Source organism: Erithacus rubecula (genome assembly GCF_903797595.1).
Source record: "Erithacus rubecula genome assembly, chromosome: 6".
NCBI lineage: Eukaryota > Metazoa > Chordata > Aves > Passeriformes > Muscicapidae > Erithacus > Erithacus rubecula.
Genome location: NC_136688.1, coordinates 15,380,221 through 15,398,454, shown reverse-complemented (window position 1 = coordinate 15,398,454; position 18,234 = coordinate 15,380,221). Strand labels below are relative to the sequence as shown.

At 39.3% G+C, this 18,234-nt stretch overlaps 1 protein-coding gene across 1 annotated transcript in view; it reads right to left on the bottom strand.

Annotated features, from left to right (window-relative positions):
- Positions 1-16,924: 16,924 nt before the first annotated feature.
- The window catches only part of METTL15 (methyltransferase 15, mitochondrial 12S rRNA N4-cytidine), a 67,754-nt gene continuing 66,444 nt past the window's right edge, over positions 16,925-18,234 (bottom strand). Inside the window, exon 6 of the mRNA XM_079310094.1 lies at positions 16,925-17,400. Coding sequence (XP_079166220.1) covers positions 16,961-17,400 — 440 coding nt within the window. The 3' untranslated portion in view covers positions 16,925-16,960. The remainder of the gene's footprint in view (positions 17,401-18,234) is intronic.

The following is an 18,234-nucleotide window of genomic DNA, read 5'->3' as shown; positions in this document are numbered from 1 at the left end:
GGGGAAGGTACCTGTTTCCATTGTTGGGGTGACGGGGGCGATCACAGGAATTCACTTTGCTGGAAGCTGAGATTAGCCTGACAGGGAAGGGGTGGCAGAAACATCCAATTGTAACTGGCCCATGGGCACCGTGCATTCTAGGCATATACTTCCTCAGGAACGGCTACTACAAAGACCCAAAGGGGTTCAGGTGGGCTTTTGGAATAGCTACTGTAGAGACAGAGAGCATTAAGCAGTTGAACACCTTGCCTGGACTGTCAGAAAACCCCTCTGCAGTAGGACTCCTGAAAGTGACTGAGCAACAGGTGCCAATTGCCATCATGACAGTGCACCGCCGGCAGTACAGGACAAATTGAGATGCTGTGATCCCCATCCACAAAATGATCCGTGAGCTAGAGAGCCAAGGGGTGGTCAGCAAGAGCCACTCACCCTTCAACAGTCCTATCTGGCCTGTGCAGAAATCTGATGGAGAATGGAGACTGACTGTGGACTATCATGCATTGAATGAAGTGACTCCACCGCTGAGCGCTGCCGTGCCGGACATGCTGGAACTCCAGTACGAGCTGGAGTCCAAGGCAGCAAGGTGGTATGCCCCCATTGACATTGCAAATGCATTCTTCTCCATTCCTTTGGCAGCAGAATGCAGGCCTCAATTTGCTTTCACCTGGAGGCATGCCCCCTGGAGGGGCGTGCAGTACACCTGGAACCGACTGCCCCAGGGGTGGAAGCACAGCCCCACCATCTGCCACAGACTGATCCAGGCTGCACTGGAGAAGGGTGAGGCTCCAGAACATTTGCAGTACATCGATGACATCATTGTGTGGGGGAACACAGCAGTGCAGGTATTTGAGAAAGGAGAGAAGATCATCCAGATTTTGCTGGGAGCCGGTTTCGCCATTAAAAAGAGCAAAGTCAAAGGACCTGCCCGAGAGATCCAGTTCCTGGGAGTGAAGTGGCAGGATGGACGGCGCCAGATCCCCACTGAGGTCATCAATAAGATCACTGCAATGTCTCCACCAACAAGCAAGAAGGAGACACAAGTTTTTCTAGGTGCTATCGGCTTTTGGAGAATGCACGTCCCTGAGTACAGCCAGATTGTGAGCCCTCTCTACCAGGTCACTCGCAAGAAGAACGATTTCCACTGGGGCCCTGAACAACAGCAAGCCTTCGCCCAGATCAAACAGGAGATCGCTCATGCAGTGGCCCTTGGCCCAGTCAGGACAGGACCAGAGGTAAAGAATGTGCTCTACTCTGCAGCTGGGAGCCATGGTCTGTCCTGGAGCCTTTGGCAGAAGATGCCTGGTGAGACCCGAGGCTGACCCCTGGGATTTTGGAGATAATTACGAACTGGCCAGAAGGTGAAAATTTTAGTCTTGCTGATGAAGATGAGCCAAAGCAAGTGACTCGGGCTAAAGAAGCTCCACCGTACAACCAGCTGCCAGCAGATGAAACACGCTACGCCCTTTTCACCGACGGTTCCTGCCGCATTGTGGGGATGAACCGGAAGTGGAAAGCTGCCGTATGGAGCCCCACATGACAGGTTGCACAAGCTACCGAAGGAGAAAGTGGATCGAGTCAACTTGCTGAACTCAAAGCTGTTCAGCTGGCCTTGGACATTGCTGAGAGAGAGAAATGGCCAAAGCTCTACCTTTACACTGATTCGTGGATGGTAGCCAATGCTCTGTGGGGATGGCTGGAAAGGTGGAAAAGGCTGACTGGCAACGTAGAGGAAAACCAATCTGGGCTGCTGATGAGTGGAAAGACATTGCCACTCGGGTAGAGAAGCTCCCCGTGAAAGTCCGTCATGTGGATGCCCATGTTCCCAAGAGTCGGGCTAATGAAGAACATAGGCACAACAAGCAGGTAGATCAGGCTGCACAGATAGAGGTCTCAAAGATAGACTTAGATTGGGAACACAAGGGAGAACTGTTTCTAGCTCGATGGGCCCACGATGCCTCAGGCCATCAGGGCAGAGACGCCACCTATAAGTGGGCACGAGACCGAGGGGTGGATCTAACCATGGACAGCATCTCTCAGGTTATTCATGACTGTGACACGTGCGCTGCCATCAAACAGGCCAAGCGGGTGAAGCCCCTCTGGTATGGGGGGTGATGGTCCAAATATAAGTATGGAGAGGCCTGGTAGATTGACTATATCACACTGCCTCAAACCCACCAAGGCAAGCGCTATGTGCTGACCATGGTGGAAGCCACCACCGCATGGTTGGAGACCTACGCTGTGCCCCACGCCACTGCTCGGAACACCATCCTGGGCCTGGAAAAGCAAGTCCTCTGGAGGCATGGTACCCCTGAAAGAATTGAGTCAGACAATGGGACTCATTTCAAAAATAGCCTTATAAACACCTGGGCTAAAGAACATGGCATTGAGTGGGTGTACCATATTCCCTACCATGCACCAGCGGCTGGGAAAGTCGAACGGTGCAATGGTCTGCTTAAAACCACCTTAAAGGCACTTGGTGGGGGGACTTTGAAGAACTGGGAGATCAATCTACCAAAGGCCACATGGTTAGTGAATACCCAAGGTTCCACTAACCGAGCAGGCCCTGCCCAGTCAGAGCCCTTGGGAGCAGCAGATGGAGATAAGGTTCCAGTGGTACACCTGAGAGGCATGTTAGGGAAAACTGTCTGGGTGAACTCTGCTTCCAGCAAAGACAATCCTGTTCGTGGGGTGGTTTTCGCTCAAGGACCAGGTTGCACTTGGTGGGTGATGCAAAAGGATGGAGAGACCCGATGCATACCCCAAGGGGACCTTGTTCTAGGGTGAACTATATATGATACTGTGCCTGTAACTACATGTATGTATAAAATTTAAAGATTTCAATATGATGTAGCATGTTGGCATGGAAAAAAATTCGGGGTGGATAATGTTGGGGGTTGAGTGTTTTTCTGTTACTGTGCCAATTGAAAGAATTTTTCCCATTATCATGCCAATGGAGCTGGCCGGGCTACACCCAGGGTCCCTGATGGGTCCAGACAAAAGGGGTGGGTGGGGATGGCCTCCGGAGGGGCCTCTGAGGCTTCCGGGAGGGCACTCAGGTTTCCGGCGAGCTGGGAGGAGGACGCCTGGGATCGTTCAGCCCCGCGGCCGAGCACAGCAGAGCCAGACCCTCTGCGACCACCTGCCCTGCATCTGCCCCGTTCCAGCCTCCTGCCTCTGCGGACACAGCTGATCCCCCGGACACACACGGTGAGCGAGGAGCCGCCGCTGCAGCCCGTTCCCGCCCGGGACCGGCGTGGCCGCTGCTGCCCCTCCCCCCTCCTTCCTGCCTCCGTTTCCCGCTTGCCTTTCAACAGACCCGGGCTGTGGACTAAGTACAGAGACAGCGTGCTTGCATCTAAAGGGACTGACACCGAGTTATCTATTTCGTTCTGTTAGCAATTTTAACTGTTATTGTTTTATGTTTGTACAGTTAGATATATTAGTAAAGGAGCTGTTATTCCCACCCCCTTATCTCTGCCTCAGAGTCCTTGATTCAAACAATTATAATACTTGGGGGGGAGTGGAACCAAAGTCTCTATCCCATAGGGAAACTCCTGCCCTTACTGGCAGACACCTGTCCTTTCAAACCAGAACATTAATTCTTAGTTTTTATTAAACTTTTGCAAATAAAATTTTAAAAAATCCAGCTCTTCCTTTATTTCACTTCAGGTTATTTTTTTTCTAATTGGAAATGCTGAAAAATCATGAATGGAATGCTTAATATATAGTGTCCCTGAACTCAACCAGATCAACTAATGAGGAGAGCATCCCATCTAATTCTAAACTCTAATTCTGTTCTTGGCTACCACGACCTGCTCTATATAAATGCAGTGTTTCTTGAAATAAAGTGCTTTCCCTTCTCTTCTGCCCCAAGAAAGTAAAGTATATTCTTTTCTCCTGCAGGTCCAGAAGATGAGGGGTCTTACAGGAGGAGAGCAGTTTGCTACAGCCCAGAATATCTCTGCAGTGTCACTCACATGTCAATGTAAGTTATTCACTCCAGGAATTTCAAAAAAACCTGGGGCCTCCATGTGACTTCTGCTATGGACTATAAAATTAGCTCTACACAAGTGAAAATCACCTCAAAAGGTAAAAGAAACATTTGAAACATCACAGATTAAAAATCTGGAGGTTAGTAATGACATTTTTCATCTCAGCTCTGTCACTTTAGCTGAATTAATTCCATTATTTTCTCCATATCTTTGTTCATACATGACTCTTTCAAACAATGGCCACACCACACTACAGCAGAAACTCATTGCTCATTGACTCATATTGCTCTTAATTAAAAATTAATCTTGACAGGAAACATAACATAGAATCCTTGGCCTTCTGGGAAGAAAATGGGTGTGGTGGTTATCACTATTGTAAAAAAAAAAAAAAAACCCAGCAGAACAGAGCTGGGAAAAAAGTAGGTGACTCTACCAACATTTTCCATTTCCAGAAACTCATGTAAATACCAGAGGCCAGCATAATCTAGTGATCTAAAATGAGAAACTGTGTTATGTTATTTCATTCCCCTGTAGTACAGAATAATTCTTTATGTGATTGTTGTCCTTCTTCATCAAGTGTGATTAGGAAAACCACCTATGCATCTTCTTTGGAAAAACCTGTTTTCCACAAAATTCACCCTCGCATCTATTTATTCTATTTTTTTTTCCCTTCAAACCACCCCAGATTTACTTTCATTTTCTCTTTCCACATTCCAATTATTTATATTCAAGCACCACAATTCTTTGCAGTGGTCATTTGTGAGCCAATCTCTCAGCTGCCACAAGGGTACAGATGCAAGACAATATTGCAATAAATGGATTAACAAGTGCAGTCCATTGCTGTTGTTTATATTTAAGGGCTTACAAGCTACTAACATAGTAACTCTCCTTTAATGCTAATTAATGACAAAAGATTTCTTCATGGTGTGTATGTAGACACATCTCTATGCATACCAAGATACACATACAATCCCTTTGGTTAAAACAGCACTAAAACACAAACTTTGTGCTCAGGTAAACAAAATTGTAGAATTCATTCAGAATTCTCCTCTCCTGTGAGACCTTTGATGTCAAAAAATTCAGAATATATTTGTCATTGCAGCACTCTTTATATTGTCACAACTACCTCTGTAAAGTGAAAATTTGATATAAAATTTCTGCAGAGCTTCTGTAAAATTTAAAGACAAGTTAAATAGAGATGGAGGAATGGCCAAAACCTCCTCCACTTATTTTTCCTATATTTTCATTTTGGGGTAAGAAAGAAGAGCAGAATTTTCTTTGCTTCTACTTAAATCTGAAAAAACCCCATGCTTGTTTTCAGATATATAAGCAACTCTATTTCCTTCAGCATTCTGACTGAAAGCATTTTGCATTTTCATCATTATGAAGAGGTGCCATATTCTCATTAGCAGTAAGGTAGTTTCCAACAAGCTCTTCAGAATTTCAGTAACATGAAGAGGAGAGAGAAATAGGATTTATGTAGGGAAAAGAGAGAATTTGAGAAGAAACTCCCTGGCTCTTGGGAAGCAGCAACTCAATGTTACAACCAGGTGAAAGTTGCTGTGTGTAAAACAAAGTGTTTATCCCCTCAGTTCACATCTAAAGACTTTGGCATCAATAAAGACCTTAAAAGTGGTAATTAGCATCATTTCAAACATTGCTTGAGTTTGCACTTCATTGCTTAAGTGATATTTTACTCAACAGAAGGTATTTCATGCACACATAAACCAGAATTTTATTAGAAATGTGGTGAATGCTTTATTTTATAGACAAAGTAACAGGCTAATAAAGATGGAGTTAGAGCTATGACAGCATTTTGAAACTATGCTGGTGCCATGACAATTTTGCAGCAGAAAGTATGTTGTAACTGTAATAATATCAGCTTTGTTGTCAGTTTTCTAGATGCATGCAGTAAACAACTATATAAATGTATAAGTCTATCCATATTTATGATCACTACATATTTATGATTTTTACCCTTTTTCCTCATCAGAAATTAAGATTTAAAAATCTTAAAAGGTTAAGGAGATAAAGTGCAGCAGAATTTCCTCATCTCCCTAACAAACACTGGAATTTCCAAATTCTGTATTTGCTATTTCAGATAACTCCAGCCCTGTGCAATAATCAGTGCCACTTTTAGCAATGCCTTTCTTCAGTTTTTTTTCCACAAGATGACAACTTTCCTCAATCTTCCCTGTGAGAAGAGGAAGAGACCCATTACACTGTACTGGAAATATCTACAGCAGATGGAATTGTTATTAATGGGAGGACCAGAATTTGTTTATACAGGGAGAGGTACCACAACTCTACTTTTAAATACAAATTTAATTCATTTACAAAAGAATACCTGAAAGTTTAAAGAAAGTAGACTGTCTAAACAGGTGATAACACTGTTTGTTTTAAAACCTTGAAAAGTTTAAATAAAGAAAGTAAGATATAATTACTGAAACTCTGCCAAGATTATAAAAGAAAACAATAATAAATTTCTGCAAGAACGTATTAAGCCCACACATGAACTATTCTTCAAGGAAAGGAATCTTTCCCAAAACAGCCACTTAGGTTAAATGGGAGGAAATTAGGAAACTAAATCACAAAGCTGTAGGCCTCATGTTCATATTAAAAAGAAAAATAATAGGAACCAATCACCCACTCTTTGCCTTCTGTGATTGCTAATGCTTATTTGTATTTTTTTAAACTAAGCAAGCAAAATTAAATTTTTCTACTAATGAGTATGTGTTGACTCCTGTGAAACAATAGCAAGGGCTTCTCCACAACAGCTCACCACAGTTATTTTTAATTTATTCCATAGGCTTAAACATCCCAAATGACCAATGAAAACACTTATTCTGAAAACACCTTTTAACAGTTTAAGCTTTTGTGCACCTTTACTTCTCACGTGAGTGAAGCTTGTTAAAAAACATTTTTTCCTTTTCCAATTTCCTCTTCACAAGATGCACCATTTTGAGTGAGTGAATTACTGAACCCAGCTTAGGGATGTCAGTATTTAACCTAATTTATTAATTTGTGCAGAGATAAGAGGAGGACTCTTTCACAAGTTCCTTTCAAAGTCCCAATGAAGATTTTTAATCAATTCCCTGCAGAAAAGCCAAATAAGGAACAACCATGAGCAAAACATTCACCAGAGTTCAACTTGGATTTTGCAAGCAGGGTTCCAGTGGAATGTTGCTTTGTTCTCCAGGTCAGCAAAGGTTGTGATGGGCAAGGAGAAGGGGAGGACACCTGGGTGAGCAAAACAGTCCCAGGCAGCCTGCAGTGCAGAAAAGAGAGATCATGAAAACAAAAATGGCAAAATGCATGAAGTAATTTGTTAAAATATGAAATAATACACTTATTTCTGCATGCAGACACACATTTCATGAACTGTTGGTTGAACAGCACACAGAATCTCCTATGGGCATTTAATTAGATTCTGAGTATTTTTTCCTACACATCCTGATGATGTGGAACATTTCCAAAGTACCAGGATTACTATTAAGTATATGCATGAATATTTGGATATTTTTGCAAATAGGATTTTCATCTTATGTTTTCTGTATAATGGGCCTTGCCATGGACCCTCTGGTTTAACAGCTTGTGGCAGAGGGATTTACCCTTCATTTATTATTGCAGCTTGAGCAGCTAATTGTAACAATAAAAGCAGAGCTGAGGCTTCATCCATCCATAACTCTGTGTGTATTTCTTCAGGCCAGTGGTTAATTTTTTCACTGAGACTTTGACACGCCTTAAGGATCTGTACTTTGTCCCTTAGAAACAGCTTTTTAATTAACTTATTTATTTATTGATGAGTGTAGGTGAGAGGAAAGAAGCAAGGGTAATAAGGAAAGCACACACTCCCAGCCTGTTAACATCTGCTATTCTACAATGCTCCAAAACCCCCTCAACTTCCATCTTTTCTCTCTCCAGACACAACAAACAAGGTTTTACATTCAGCATGGAGAACTAGCACCCTTGCCAGCTAATGCCAGCACAAAATGAACCCCAGATCAGTAGGGTTTGGTATTTACAGACACCTGTCACAGGTGACCAATCCTCCAGCAGATTAACTCAGAATAGATGAAAATCAGGTGTAGAGATGCTGCTGGAGATGGGCTGCATTGCCATTCCACATGAAAGACTCCAGGGCTCTGACAGTCTTTCTTGGACCAAAGCCCAAACTATTGTATTTGCCAACACTGTACTCACCAACCTCTTTCTGATTTATTTTAATGTGGAGTGCTCCTCTGCAGCTCATCACATAACACTTTAAATAATTCTAAATAGAAGGATAGTTGCTATATAATTGCCATAAAAAGATAATTGCAGACATTGCAAATTGAAGCTAAACATGAATTGGCATTTAATGACAGTTTGACATACTTGCTGGTCACTGACATGATATTAAGTGGAATATCACTGATAGAAACCCAAGTCAGGTTAACCTGTTCAGGAAAAAAAAGATTTTGTGAGAGACATGGATTCTTTGCCCCAACTGCAAAGGCTCTGCCAAGCTAATAAATTTTTGTTGAACAAGGATTAATAGCTCTGCTTTAACTAAATTGCTTTCATTTGCAGGAGTAACATTCATCTGCAGACTTTTTACTAAATGAGTTATTAAAACAAATTCACATCAAGTAATTACAGATTGTGTGTATTTAAGATCATTATTTTAAGTGAAATCACAGCTTTTCTTGTCATATTCAGACATCTCTAAACCCTTCAGGCTTGCCTAAACTTTAACTCTGCATTTTGCTGCAATAAGGAAAATGTTATTTTTATGCCATTGGCCCTTTCTGCCACAAAAAGCTGTCAGGGCATGTAGTGGGCTACAACTCCCTTCTCCTTGAATTTTGGAAAGAAAGCAGTGGCTGCAGTGAATGCAAATAGAGCTAATAATAATAATTAAAGCCAACTGCATTCTACTCACACATTCTAATATTTTTCAACTTTTCTCCCAACAACACTTTAAAGCCTTAGAGCATTTCAAGCTGCTGGAATTAACACAGGGACAGATCCCATATAGTCACTAACTGCCCACCAGTGTAGCATAATTTGGGGAAAAAAATGGCAGCATGACTCAGGCAATTTGAATTATATCTCAACTTTAATCACTGGCAGAGATATTCCCCAAGAACTCTCTTGCAAATTAAACACTTCTCTCCATTGCAGAAGATAGACCTCTCCAATTTAACCTGCCCAAGAGGAGCCATGTGCATTTCTCTTTTTGAGGATGATGAAATGGTTCTCCTTATCCAGTAATAACCCTCAATCTTTGCCATTACCCAAGGCAACTTTAAATTGCACCATCACCAATTACACCACACACTGCTGGTGGCATCCAGCTCTTAATATCACTGGACAGTCCTTGCTCAGGAATCTCCTCTGGAAAAACATTGACCTGGCATTCAGGACTAAGGACATTGCTCTTGGGGAAAACTGTGGTTACAAAGCTGGATTTATAAATATTTTAATGCAATAGTCTAAACCCAACAATCCGTAACCTCACTAGGATATAAAGTGTAAGAAATACTTTTAGGGATGCATTTGTAAAGGTTCATGTTTGAGAGAGGCTTTTATGCTTCAGAGAGCAAGAAGTTGTGTGTTGAAGATGATCTGATTAGCTGATAAATCACTCACAAGCAGGGCACAGCAGCAAGCCTTTTTTCTTCCAATTCAACCCTTTGCAAACACCTGGAGTGCAAAACAGAGGGCAGGGGAGGATGGAAAGAACAGTTTTAAAAATCAGTAGCAAGGGGCCAAAAATGACATGACTGTTCTGAGGGGGACAGGAGGGGACAGAGGGTGGAAAGGAGCAAAAAAAAACTTGAAGGAGGGAAACAGAAAGGGGGAAATAGAAAGATTACACTTTACTGTCATAAACAGCTTTGGGAAAGATAAGGGACTTCAATTTGCATGGTTTTCTCTGCTGCCATGAAGGTTGGAACTGTGGGCTAAAACAGCTTTAATTTTCAGGAAATTTGGTATCCTCATGCCCTTGGGAAAACTTGGACCACCATTAATAACAAAGGTAATGAGTGTTGTCAGCACTGATGCAGTGACTTGAACAGAGACACATCTCATAATTTCATGTGCAAGAAGAAGCAGAATTACAAATGAGGATTTTGCTTAGAGAAATCTTAAGTTAAGCACAGTTACTATACAGCCTCAGTATTAAATTAAGAGGAACAAACTGTGAATGCATGCTGAGGAATGCCAGATATTCTACAGGATATAGAAAGTGCCTGGAAGAAATGCCAGTTCAGGTGGCACCCTGTGTGAGAGAGAACATGAATGACAGTCAGGAGTTCTATTTAGTGGATAAAATTGGTTCTAATAATTGGTTCTAATAATAGTTGGTTCTAATACAAATAATTAATTACTTCAAAGGAGAATCTATGGCAGAAATTCTTAGATTTTATTTCCTCATCAAAGTTAAAAGCACAAAACCCCAAAACAAAATTTAAAAAAAAAAATGCAATGTTTTCTTTGTTCAAGAATGTATTCAAAAATATAAATGAATTAATTGCCTTTTCTCTGGAAAACCAACTACTTTTTAAGATGTTTTTTTCTATACGAAGAATACTCAAATGAAACAGAATCCTGAAAATAGCTAAAACTTGACTAGGTCAAGTAAAATATTTGCCAACTACAACTATGGGAGTGTATAAACTGTGAAAGAGTATTTCAAATATGCTGCTGAATTACTGAACTATTGGGAAATGTGATATTTATGGAGGGCTGTGCTCCCTTTGGAATACAACTGGATCTAATGGTCACTGCAATTGGATTCATTAATTATTTTTGTCTCAGAGACAAATGTTGAATTCTGCTGCTGTTTCACTTAATTTTAAAAGAACAACAGCCAGCTAGCCTGGAGGAGCAAAAGTTACCAAGTTCAAAAAGCAACCAGAAAATACCCCCCTACACTCAGCTTGTGATCTGTTCTTTTCCAATAACTAGAGATCTATTAATAAAGCATGAAGTCAGTGCTCTAAAAAGTGAGGTACTGGAATCCTTTCAGGGGAGGCTGAGATTTTAATCTCCATGTCAGTCATCACACCATTGGCTCCAGCAGTGCTCCTGCCCAGGTGTGCAGGCTGCAGCTCAGTGCCACTGGGTTTATTTAAGATACACATGAAAAACTGTCAGGGTCCTGCAGGAAAGGTGTGGGACAAACCCCTCACCTGCCTTTGTTTTAGACTACCATGAAGTGCAGTACAAACACATTTGCCAAGCTCATTTGATTAATCACTATTTGATAATTTCACATCACCTGTTAGTTTTTACAGCCCAAGTAACAGTGATATCTACAGGATATGTGCTGTTCAGGCACAGAGCCCATGTTTTTAAAACAGTGGAAACATATCTGTAATAGAGATTAAATACCCTCTCCTCTCAAATAATTTTCCTGTCATGTTTCTGCCCTCCCAAAAAGATGTAGTTAAAATAAATATATAAGCTCAATTCCAAGGATTATTTTATTATTCTTTTCCTAACTTTAGTTTTCTCCAACCCACTGTCACCATTCTGGAATGCAATATACCATGTACCAGTGAACCTGCCTTCACATCAATGATTTTTTTAACCCAGCATTATCATATTTAGTCCCTGTCATCACCCAAGTGCTGGCAGTCAGCCTGCACTGCCCCACACTCAAAGCTGACCTTGTTTTGCAGAGTTTCAAGTCATGGCAGTGCTGGGTTTACAGCTGGACTCAGTGTCCTGGAAGGTCTTTCCCAGCCTGAATTCTGTCATTCCATAGCAAAGCCCAAGTGAAAGCTGCAGGATGGGGCTTGCAGGCTGTGCATGTATTAACAGGCATGCATCTGTCATTGCTCCTGAGAATGTAACTTTTGCACTGTATTACAAAACAGCTTTTGTGATATCTCCATTTGCAGATAATTATCAGCCAATACTTATTTCAGTTCTTAGCAAAGTCTACAAGAGATCTTCTTCCGTGTGAAACTACTTGATTAAAAAATATATATATACCATTTATAAGAAAGATGTGGAGGGATGAGCTTAAAACACTGCTCAAAATAAAAAAGCAGCTTTTCCAGCCTGAATTGTTGATGACTAAGTGATTACTAAGCTTCCACACATTTTAGTGTACAAGCTATCACGATGCTTCAAGTTTTTTTTACAGTTACTAACTCGTGGCATGACCTTGTTAATGCTATGTTGCTATGTTAATATTATTAGTATAATTACAGCTAATGCAAAATTCTAATAGCATCATAAGTCTAGCAGAAATCTATTCTGAGCTCTAGCATACCTTCAGTACAAATATAAACCACAGACAGGCTACATTTTCTTTGCCAGAATCACATCCACAGACTGGAACTGAAAAGATGGCAATGGAGCACATGAAACCCAAGTTTTTATTTAGGTATTCCAGCATGTATAAATTTTAAGATGTGATTTATATAGTGTCATTTATTTTCATTCCAGTTTTTTGTTACTTTCACTAATGTTTCACTGTTTAGGCATGTTTTTTGAAATGTCAAAAACATGAAGTGTATTTGCCACTGTTATGCCAGCAAAAATTGTATGGACACTAAGAATAGATAGAATTGTTATATATAGATATTTTATGCTAATAATAATCCAATTATAAATTTTGAGAAACTGCACAAGTTATGTTTTTTCCTGTGTTTTGAATTAGTTATCTTCACTGAAGTATTTTCAGATAAGAACATAAATTTGTTCTTTTAAAATTCCAGTAAACGTCCTGGAATGTCCCCACTGAGCTGCAAAACAAGTTAGCCCCATGTTTTTATCTTGCATCTTCAAGTTGACAATAAAGATGTTCTTCCTATGATCATCTGCTCTCAAAAGATACCAGAGCAGAGGAACTCCCAGGACAGACAGAGGGAGCTGTATCTCCAGTCTTCTTCTTTAAAAAGACATCTATAAACAAGCTGTCAAGTTCAAACTTGCAACCATAAAAATGAATTAAAAAAACCCTCCAGCTTGTTTTTCACCATTACCACCAATCAAATTAAACTTGTAAAAGCAACAGGAAGAACATGATTTGCCCAAAGATCAAGGGACAATGAAGAAATTTTAGTTTTTATAAATATAGCTATGTCAGTAAGAAATTTAGACAACTGATGTCTTGCTCTGTTTTTTTAGCTTTGATTTCCCATGAACAAATATTTGCCCCTTTTCCTGATTTAGTGATGTAATAGTAACATTTAAAAACATGGCATTACATCAGGGAAATATGTCAAGTAGTAAAGTATTATATAGTATCCATTTTAATAAACTTCTAAGGGCAGGTTTTACAGTTCACCAAAAAAAATGAAAAGCCCTTCCCTCTCATTCAGTTGAAAAAAGCTTAAAGAGGACCCAGAAAGGTAAACACAATTCCAGCTGCAAAGGAGACAGAGGGGAAAATATACAAATATTATATTTAGATGCACATATACCTTCCCACAATTACCTCTCATTATATACAGAAAGTAATAAACAATAGAATACTGCACATATGAAATTTTGCTCAAATTGCATATCAACCTCATAAAGAATTTTTTAAAAAACTTTTCAATTTTACTGCTGATTTCTTTTAAATTAAATGTATTTCTCTGTTCTACCTTCTACAGGGTCTGGGTGAAGGGGAAGGGAAAATGCTGTTCTACATTCATTTAAATTATTTACAAGATTCACTTGTAGCAATGAAGTCTTAATTAATCCACAAAATCCTGCTTTAATTGCAGTACAACTCCAGTGTAAAAGGGCCCCTGCATTTTGATTATATTTCTGGAAGACTTATAAATTTAACTTGATATTATTTTAACTTACAGATAAGTTATAAGCAAGTGGTTTATGAAAAAGTAAATGTATGGATACAAAGGCTGGCTCCCACACTCCACTAAATGCTCTTCCAAATCCTGTTGTAAATGTTACTAAACCTACTGAAGGGCTCTTTCTTGAGCACAAGAAAATCAGGTCTGAGCCCTTTCCTGCTGCTGCTAAAGATGTTAAGCAAGATGGACAGCAAAACACTGACTTATGGGTTCATTACTTCTGTTTATCCAAATTAATCTCATTTTTCACCAGTACTTTCGCACAGCGATACTAAAAACAGTGATTCACAACTGATTATTTAAAACAACTAAGTTATTTTAAAATTCAAATTAATCAAATCACCAACAATCTGTGTCTAAGACTTCTTATTGCTGTTCTCCCACCCCTGCACTCACCTTTCCTGAGGGCACAGCTCTTCTCAGTGTCTGGGAGCATAAACTCTCCAATTACTGCCATGTCCTCCCCAGCACAAAAAGTAATCTTAGAGCAATTATATGAATCATTAATAATCATATAAATGCTGCTCTAGAAAGCAGAATGCAGAACATCTGACACCACACTTGCTCCTGGAAGAGGCACTTGCTAACAGTGGTCATTGAAGTCAGATTTTGCCCATTCAAATCCTTTAGGAATCATTTCCCTCCAACTTCCACCTATGAAACACCTCCATACATATTTACAGGAAATAAATTATCTTTGAAATTATTAATTAATTATGTTAAATTATGTTTTAAAGTGCACTATTTCCTTATAATAAATATCTTAGTCACAGGAAAAGTGTGTCTACTTTTCAAATAATTATTCCATGCAAATTTTTTTCCCAGGCAGGTACTCCTGATGGCATAGAACTTTTACAATAACTTCTATTAACTAATTCAATCTTATCCAGTAAATTCAATAGAAAGCATGTTTGCAATGCATAAAAATAGTCATGTCCTGTCACTGCACATCCGTGTAAAAATTCCCTATTTTTCATGAATTGAAATGAAGTGAAATGTTTAAAGATACAAGAAGACTTTAACCAAATATAAGCACATTTTTTTTCTGGGAAACCAGAGAGGGTTTTTTTGAGGCAAGCAGAGGTTAAAATTCTAGGACTCTCCATACATCAAATTTAAAGCTGAAAATGAGGAGATGCTGAGAAGAGGGAAACAGACCCTCTAAAGGGAAAAACTGAACAAATTTTATATTGTCATGGCTGTGCAAATCCAACCTAAAGGCAAATAAAAGCCTCTTGTCCTAAATGAGGGAGGGCATTTACACAACCTTTCATACAGCAATTCATTCATCCTAAGAAACTGTGCCTCTGAATTTGGGTATGAGAAGTGTGGATTTTAAACGTTGTTTTAAGCATAAGGATTCTTAATGCTTTCATGTAATTTCTGAGGAACAAATTCTGCTATAACTGGATGGTGTTTCCCTGAAGTGTGTCCTGAACAACTCACAGCATGGCACTACAACTCTTCTGAGCCTATGCTGGAGGCACAGTTTTTCAAATCTACAATTGAAATACATTTCAGTATGAAATCTTAGCTAAAAATAACCTTAGCCATTTATATTTAATGTTTGCATGAAAAAAAAAAAAGTCTATTCAGGGTACAGTCTGTTGTCTCAAAGATGACAAGAGTAAGTAATATTATTTGAAGTGGAATGTTTTATTTAAGCAGCTTGTATAATGAAGCTAGTGGAAAAATATTGAAATTTCAGAAAAGAGTGAAATGCCCATCATCATTTAACTGTTATGTCAGATTAGTGATAGATGTCATCATCTGTACCCAAGAATACATTCCATGACTTACCTTTTCCAAGGAATTAAACAATATCCAGTTATTTCACTGTATTGCATATTGTATGTTACATATTGCTATACACTATATTGTATATTAGACAGTGAACCTAAATGTCAACTTGTGTCAACATGACCCAAAAAACTGCTGTGAAGTAATCATTTACCTCAACACAAAGAGGATGCTTGGTGAAAATCAAGCTCAGAATGATCCAGTCAGTTGTTCAGAAACCAGTGTAGTAGTCATTTCACTGAGTCAGAAATTGCCTTTTTTTATTCTACCAACCAAGTTTCAGACATCACAAATGAAATCCTGGTACCAATTTGATTATCTAAATTAAGACTTTTTCCTGAAGAGATGAGTCAGAGGTCAAAGAAGTTGAAACTTATACGATTTTCCATTCATTTGTAGCATTTAAAACTAGAAAACCAGTGGTCTTTTAAGATAAAATATAGACCCCAAACTAAATTTAATTCATAGTAACTATAAAAGAAATTATATTAAATGTTCTACAACCTAGTATAAATGGCACCCAAACAGAAAGCTAAGTGTTAAGAGTGGGCCTTTCCTAAAATAATTTAATAGCTACCTCTTAATAAACAATCACCAGCAAAGCAGAATACTTCCTGAGACCCACAATACTGCTTTTTTAATGGGTTAATAATAATTCCATCCACACCTAAAAGTTGTAGTGGATCTATGCACAGAAGTTATGGTTCCCTTTTTTAAGAACTCTTTTTTCCCCCAAGATACATTTATTACTTACAATTATTACTCATTAAACAGTGAGGTTGTCACTCAGATGTAAATATTTATTTTAAAAAAGGTAACAGTCCATTTACAAATTCCTGGATAGATGTCACTTTATTTATGAATTAGCTCTTGTCCCATAGGCATCCATGCAACAAGTTAGAGACATACAAATCAAGAATTCTTAGGTTAGTTTAAACTTACTCTAGACTAAACCAGACATCAGCATCAGGTGTGTGAAATCCACCCCCATAAAAAATGTCCCAACTAGCTACTGAATTTAGACTGATAATGTCAGGATTTTGAAATTAATCTAAAGGGAATACTACAAATACATCAAACCTGCAATTTTTATAAACTTGGTATTTGATGCTCTTTTCAAAAAAAGATGTCTTTTTTGTATAATTAGTGACACCCACTTATAAGGATTTATTTTGCATTTTCATGCTCTATAGCACTTCCTAAGCAAAAAGAAGCACAAGGGTAAGAAATAAATGTTTTCTAAAAGACTTTATTTTATTTTTCCTGTTTGAGGCTATCTGTCCAGTTAGCATTCTGGAAAACAGAATTTAAGGAAATGATAGAAACAGAATTTAAGGAAATGATAGAATCAATTATTTTGGTTTAGAGTTTAATAGCAGCTCTCAGCTTGGCCGACCTTCCTCTTGGGTTTGCTTGAACATCCTCGGCCTGGGGCGTGAGCACTTTTTTCTGTATAAAACTCCACTTTGGGCTGGGTTTGCCAGAGGGAGGCTGTGGTGCCTGTCCCCTGGGGGGGTTTTTCAGAGCCTGCCTTATCCTGTGCCTGCAGCCCAGGTTGTGCTTTTCCGTGAGGTCGGTGCCGCGCAGGAAGCGCTTGATGATGCGATCCTCCAGGGAGTGGAAGGACAGGGCTGCAAGGCGACCCCCAGGCTTCAGGAACTTCTCAGCTGTCTGCAGCCCCTGCAAGAGCTCGTGCAGCTCATCATTCACAAAGATTCGCAGCCCTTGGAAGGTTTTAGTGGCAACGTGTGCGGGTCTCTGGAGCGAATCCTTCCGTGCGTAGGGTGAGGATGGAAAAGCACCTGGCACACAGTTTGGAATGTGAATGTTAATAACTGCTTGGCACCCACATCCAGTCAAAGCAAAACATGCTCAAAACTCAGCCTTGAGTAGTCAGCTCCCTTCTTTGGGATATATCTTCATTTTATGATTTGAATTATATCTGAACACAAATTAAACTACGATGGTTTGTCATTAAATATTGGGTTGTTTTTTTCCCTAGAATCTTTTATAGACATTCCTTCTCCAAAAGAATCACAGATTTGAACTAAAAAATATTGTCTGAAATCAAGATAAAGGAAAAAACGATAGGATAGATAAGTCTCACCTCACAGCTCAGTGTAATCAATGTCAGTTTGGTATTTGTGGCTATGTTATCCTTTTAAGAAAAAAATCAATGTACAATGGACACAATTTTACCTGTTGCCTTCCAGATAACTGCATTTCTTCACAGGAAGAGATAACTGAAGACAATGTCTACCTGGCAATAACTATATTTCAATAAATTATTTAAAAGTTTAAAAGAGGTATCCTTCTTTGAGGACAGCAATTGTTGAACACTACACCTGCACCTGTATTTCTTCAGATGTTCACAAAAATACCATGAGAAATTTTGAAAATGCAGCTGATGCTGTTGTGCTTTCACATGTCTACACAGCATAATATGTCAAGGTTTTTCAGACCTAAAATCACCAGATTAAATATTTTTTATTAGTTGCAGACATTCAGATGTCTGAATCCTTCAAGACAGAATTTGGCAACAGGTTTAACTTCTGGACCCTTGGACCAGTTGTGTGTGATGAGAAGTGTCTCAGTGCATAACATAAAGGAATGTTTGTGCCAGGCAAAATAAACAC